Genomic DNA, 2,476 nt, shown 5'->3' with positions numbered 1-2,476 from the left:
TTTTTTTTTTTTGTACGGGAGTGTGTCCTTGGAGCCGAGCCCATAAGAGATCCTACCAGAGGAGGTGGGTGGGTCCCTACTGCAGAGGTCCTATTAGAGGAGAGGGGTGTGTCCCCGTAGCCTTACTTTATTTTGTATTTATTTTTTATAGAAGAGGGTGTGTCCCTGAAGGGGAGATCCTATTAAAGGAGAGGGGTGGGTCCCTGAAGGGGAGCGCCTATTAAAAGTAAGGGGCGTGTCGCTGCAGGCTAGCGCCTATGAAAAGGAGAGGGGTGTGTCTCTTGGAGCTCCCGGTCCTATTAGAGTAGATGGGCGTGTAGCTAGGATTCCGATTGGCCAGCGCGGGTGGCTAAGGCGCCTGCGCGCTGGCTCACGTGGCTGTAGACGGCGGTGGTGACAGGTGGGTACTCGTCTTTCCGGTCCGGGTCAGAGGACGGGATCACGGTTTGGGTCGGACGTGCTATGAGAATGGAGTGTCTCGGCACTTCCGGCTCCCCTTAGATTGGAGTGCTGTGTGTGTCCTCATAGGGGGGAGGGGGAGTTCCCTTCCTGTGATTGGAGAACATGGTGGATGTGAGTCACGTGACTTATGCCGAGCAAAGCAGTCATCACGTGATCTACTTTCACCGCCATAACACAGACCTATGTGTCCCTCTATATACCCGGGGAGGGGTCACAGGACACGTATATCATCAATTGTCACCTGGTGGGGGTGGGGACTATGAGGGTGACCCCCCCCCCCCTCGGTCTTCAGTGACATGCCCCCCCCCTAGGTCTTCAGTGACGCCCCCCTCGGTCTTCAGTGACGCCCCCCCCCCCCCCCTAGGTCTTCAGTGACGCCCTCCCCCCCTAGGTCTTCAGTGACACCCTCCCCCCCTAGGTCTTCAGTGACGCCCTCCCCCCCCCAGGTCTTCAGTGACGCCCTCCCCCTAGGTCTTCAGTGACGCCCCCCCCCCTAGGTCTTCAGTGACGCCCTCCCCCCAGGTCTTCAGTGACGCCCTCCCCCTAGGTCTTCAGTGACGCCCTCCCCCCCCTAGGTCTTCAGTGACGCCCTCCCCCCCCTAGGTCTTCAGTGACGCCCTCCCCCCCCCCTAGGTCTTCAGTGACGCCCTCCCCCCCTAGGTCTTCAGTGACGCCCTCCCCCCCTAGGTCTTCAGTGACGCCCCCCACTAGGTCTTCAGTGACGCCCCCCCCCCTAGGTCTTCATTGACGCCCCGCTCCCTTGCTACCAGGGCGTTTCCCGGTGCCTGGGGGGCTCCCTTGATGTCAGGGTGTTTCCCGGTGCCCAGGCGCTCCCTTGATGCCAGGGCCACGGCAGCCTTCTAGCCGATCTTTATGTATATTCTGCACCAACTTACTGCATTTTATTACTTAATGACAATTTATTTTTTCTATTTCGTCCTCCAGGAAATGGCGGAGCAGACTTCTCGTCCTGAGCGGGTCCCTCACCGACGCCGGCCAGCCGCGCGGCCACCTCGCAGTGCCAACGACATTTACGTGAACACAAAGACTGACTTCCGCGCCCAGCTGGCTCGGTGCCGCCGTCTCCTGGGCGCCGGGGGTGAGAAGGAGGTGAGGGTTCACGGGCTGGGCCTCGCCATCGGCCGGGCCATTAACCTGGCGCTGCAGCTACAACTGTCGGCACCCGAGGCCCTCATGATCTCCACCAGTACGTCCACCGTGGAGCTCACCGACGACTTGGAGCCCGAGGGAGGAGAAGACGGAGAGCCGGGCACCCGGAGCAGGAACAACTCCGCCATCCACATCCGGGTGTACCGAGCGGAGGAGGAGTGACGGCAGCTCTGCAGACAACGCCGGTGGCATGCTGTACCGGCCCGGGCAATGGCGGCTGCTGGACGTTCATTGTGGTGGAACTTGGCTCTGGCCTGTCGTACGAGGGAGGGAGGGGAGGATAGTCCACCTGGATGTGTGCGCAGTGCAGTGACTCACCGCTAGATGGCGTCCTCTTCCAGGTGCCACACCCAACGTTTGCACGTTTGTTTCCTGTTGGTGGAAGTGACTGTGGATCTCATTCCCAATTCTGGAGGTTCTGTCATTAAGTCCAAAGTGTCAGAATTGTATTGTATTGTGTGTGTGTGTGGCTGATTTATAATTAAATATTAAAAAAAGTGATTTTATGTCTTTACTGAAACTTTCAATAATCCCATCCAATACCTTTTCATTCTGAAAATATAAAAAAGGGGACCTGACCCCCCCTAACCTGATCCACTGACCCCCCCCTAACCTGATCCACTGACCCCCCCCCCCCCAACCTGATCCACTGACCCCCCCCCAACCTGATCCACTGACCCCCCCCCAACCTGATCCACTGACCCCCCCCAACCTGATCCACTGACCCCCCCCCCCCCCCAACCTGATCCACTGACCCCCCCCCAACCTGATCCACTGACCCCCCCCCCAACCTGATCCACTGACCCCCCCCCAACCTGATCCACTTACTCCCCCCCCCAACCTG

The 2,476-nt window shown here is 59.0% G+C and overlaps 1 protein-coding gene across 2 annotated transcripts; it reads left to right on the top strand.

Annotated features, from left to right (window-relative positions):
• The first annotated feature begins 282 nt into the window (after positions 1-282).
• On the top strand, positions 283-2,120 carry POP7 (POP7 homolog, ribonuclease P/MRP subunit). Of its 2 annotated transcripts, none has more exons than XM_040342156.1 (2): positions 283-400; positions 1,408-2,120. In XM_040342156.1, the coding sequence occupies exon 2, from the start codon at positions 1,411-1,413 to the stop codon at positions 1,792-1,794; it is 384 nt and encodes a 127-aa protein (XP_040198090.1). In that variant the 5' UTR covers positions 283-400; positions 1,408-1,410; the 3' UTR covers positions 1,795-2,120. The 2 variants fall into 2 exon arrangements, with proteins under 2 accessions (XP_040198090.1, XP_040198089.1); XM_040342155.1 differs by lacking the exon at positions 283-400 and adding an exon at positions 489-573.
• The last annotated feature ends 356 nt before the right edge of the window (positions 2,121-2,476 follow it).

The sequence above is a fragment of the Rana temporaria genome, chromosome 3 (genome assembly GCF_905171775.1).
Source record: "Rana temporaria chromosome 3, aRanTem1.1, whole genome shotgun sequence".
Lineage (NCBI taxonomy): Eukaryota > Metazoa > Chordata > Amphibia > Anura > Ranidae > Rana > Rana temporaria.
The sequence above is the reverse complement of the archived record's forward strand: the minus strand, read 5'-3'. Positions and strand labels throughout refer to the sequence as shown.